This window comes from Diaphorina citri, unplaced genomic scaffold, assembly GCF_000475195.1.
Source record: "Diaphorina citri unplaced genomic scaffold, Diaci psyllid genome assembly version 1.1 scaffold350, whole genome shotgun sequence".
Lineage (NCBI taxonomy): Eukaryota > Metazoa > Arthropoda > Insecta > Hemiptera > Psyllidae > Diaphorina > Diaphorina citri.
The window spans coordinates 55,929-59,125 of NW_007377785.1; the positions used below are offsets into that span (position 1 = coordinate 55,929).

The 3,197-nt window shown below is 39.8% G+C and overlaps 1 protein-coding gene across 1 annotated transcript in view; it reads right to left on the reverse strand.

Annotated features, from left to right (window-relative positions):
• Window positions 1–2,229, reverse strand: part of LOC103507911 (cGMP-dependent protein kinase, isozyme 2 forms cD4/T1/T3A/T3B) — a 55,915-nt gene extending 53,686 nt beyond the window's left edge. The window contains exon 1 of the mRNA XM_026822648.1: window positions 1,683–2,229. Coding sequence (XP_026678449.1) covers window positions 1,683–1,815 — 133 coding nt within the window. The 5' untranslated portion in view covers window positions 1,816–2,229. The remainder of the gene's footprint in view (window positions 1–1,682) is intronic.
• Window positions 2,230–3,197: the final 968 nt, after the last annotated feature.

Here is a 3,197-nt window from a genome sequence, read left to right on the forward strand (position 1 = left end):
TGTGGTAACATTTTTCACGAGGTTCAATATAGACTAATGGAACGCTACTGAATTTGATCTCGGCCTTCTCGTTCTTTGTCTCCTTTGCTATTGCGTTGCCTATGCCCTGATGGGTGGACGTCGTGATTTGTTTTTGTTTGTTTGTTTTTGCGCTCTCCGTCTCTCTCCGTCTGTCTAGCTTCGGTTGTTTGAGTCTCTCTTCTTTTTCTTGTCGCGCGCATGTCCATTTGAGCGTTTGTGCGCGTCTGCTGGCTTTTTTGGGCCTTTCGTGTTGTGTTTCTTCTTCCATACTGCTTCGGGGTTCTTCTTCTGTTCTTCTTTGTTTTTTTTTTTTCTTCCTTCTTGTCCTTCTTCTGCGCCTGGTTGCGTCGACTGGGGTGTGTGTGTGGTGGGCTGGTGCTGCTCGATGGGTGTGTGTGGTGCGAATGGGTGTTGTGTGGGTGGATGCGGGATGTGTGGTGGTGGATGGGTGTGTGGTGTGATGGTGGTGTGTGTGTGTGGTGTGTGTGCTAGTCAGTGTGTGAGGGTGTGGTGTGTGTGGGTGGGATGGGTGTATGGGTTGTTGTGGGGGTGTGGTGGGTGTGTGGTGGTGGATGGTGTGTGATGGTCGGTATGTTGGTTGGTGGATGGGTGTGTGTGTGGTGGGTGTATGATGGGTGTGGTGTGTGTGTGTGGTGGGATGTGTGTGATGGGTGTGGTGTGTGTGTGGGGGTGTGTTTGTGTGTGTGGTGGTCCCGTACAAAGGACGGGTCAACCACTAGTCACCTAATAAATTTCAAATAGTCAAATTCATCTACCTTACATACTTAAAACTAATTTGTTATTGCACTCTTAACTTATAAAAGTGCAGATAAGTAGGTAGGTAGGTACCTGCATGAGGAGGCCGGTAACTTGTTTCTGAAAGGGAAAACTCCTCTCATTAATTAAAAGACTTGAGTTATTCTTCTTCAGTGACATTTAGAACTTCTAAAAAGTTCCTAACAATAAATGAGACAATATTATTTATTACCTCATTTTCATCCAGTAGGTAGAGCCATTACAAAGGCATTGGATTTATAAAGAAGAGAACTTTGGTCCAAAAAAGAAAAAAGTCAAGTCAGAGAAAGACTGTGTTCAAACAAATCAATTCCTTTTTATATTACTTATACTTTCTTTACTTGTAGTTCAACCTTTGAAACAACTCCTATTTATCAATATGAGTTTTGTCATTTTACATGACTCAGACAAAATTCTGAGAATTTCATATGGTTGCTCGGATTATAATAATGCAGGGATTCACTTCTTATTCTCTCACTATAATGGTCATTGTACTTGCCTGCCTTACACACAGGTAACCCAGGATTGATTTCAGGTGGGGGGCAAAATTTTAACCTCACATTCCCCCCTGCCCCTGCTATTTAAAATCAGTTCTGTTCAAGGTTCAAGTACTATGAACTTACTTAGCATTTAATTTCTCTGTTTGTTTAGTTGTTCTGTAACAATAAATTCTTGAACTGTTTTAATGGAATGTTTATTAATGTTAACTTTTGAAGCTCACATTTGAGCTTTCTAGTTGGCCTTTTCCTGACTGAGGAATACACTTCACTTACTTGTTTAAAACTTCTATAAGTACCCTAACTAAATACACCTTGAACAAATTCCTTGTTCAAAAGCTTCAACCAGTAATAAGAATAAGACCTTACCTTCAGAAGTGATCACTGTGCTTTGGCTATTAGATTGGGTCCCCGTAGATGTCACAGTTTCCTCATCAAGATCCCCGTCATGGACTAGACGGGAGCTCCTAGAGAAACAGAACCCGTCAAAGCACACACGCATAGACACCAACCATGTAGATGGTCTGAGAGGAAACACACCGAAACCGTGCAGTCCTCAATAACAAAAATAGAACTCTAGCTACTCGAATGACCTTGGCTGTGTGTTTTTATCAGTAAAACCTGTCAGAGTCCTTATCAACAAAATGAAACATCAAACACACCTAACCTAATTCATCAGTATAAAACACCTCGAATCTTAGCACGAATTACACTGAACCGTTTGTCGAATTTAACACAGAAATAATTTTAAAATGAGCAAAACACTCCCGGTATGAGTAAACGCGCATAGCACCTTACAATCTCACATTGCATGGACCATGGTCATACTCTTCCACTTCACCTCTTCTCTCTTCTGCTTCTCTCTTCTATACCTCCCCGGGGAGTTTTCCAATTTCCAAAATAACTTGTTGCTATTGCTGAATGCTGATTGCTGAGCTGAGCTATTGCTACCTACTTGCCTTCTTGTTGATATCAGGCTGTGTTTATGTACTGGGCTGAGACAGGCCATTCTCGGCCTTTCTTGGCGTGTGGAAAATGATGTGGTAACTTAACACAGAGCCTTCATGAGCTTGTAAACTTGTAAAGTTGGCGGGAAATTCGAAATCTTGATTTTTTTTCCGCAACGCGTACAATCTGAATTCATTTTTTACTTTTTATCTCTAGTAATCTAGTTTGCACGTTTATAGGTATTATACTTTTCATTTAAATTAGATATCACAAACAAGCGAATTACAAAGCAAACAAAAATAAATATAAAATAAATTTTAAAAATTGCCGCCGGGACAGAGGGTTAGAAAAAATGCCCAACAATCCCACGCTATCCTCGCTTAAGTTACCACTCCAATGCAAAACTGTAGAAACAATATCCTATCTCACCTTGTCCGAGCTTATCTCAGCCCTGTACATAAACACACCCTCAATATCAGTAAACTTTGCTTTTAAATTGAGAGAAATGAAAAGGAAGGGATAATTTCAGACGTAAAAAATCCCATAAAGTGGGACTTTTTATAGTCCGTCCTTCCTTTATTAAATTACAATCTATACAGGGTGGTTCGTGATTTGCGAACCACGCTTATATCTCAGAAACGGCTGGGAATTAAGGAATGAAATAAACGGCATCACGTACCTAGATGAAATTTTGATGATTAAAATGGCTTTTTTTAAATTTGCAATTTTTTTTGCAAAACGGCCCATTTTTTGCCAAATATAGGTCACTCATATGGGAACCCCCATTTTTTATTTAATTTTTGGAATCAGCATAAAATTTTAATTGAAAAAATGTATTCACTCGAAAAAATTTGCTCTATAACCAACCAGATTGCTTAATTCAGACTGTTAATCAATCACCCTAGGCCTAGTTCCTAACTAAGGTGATTCCAGTTC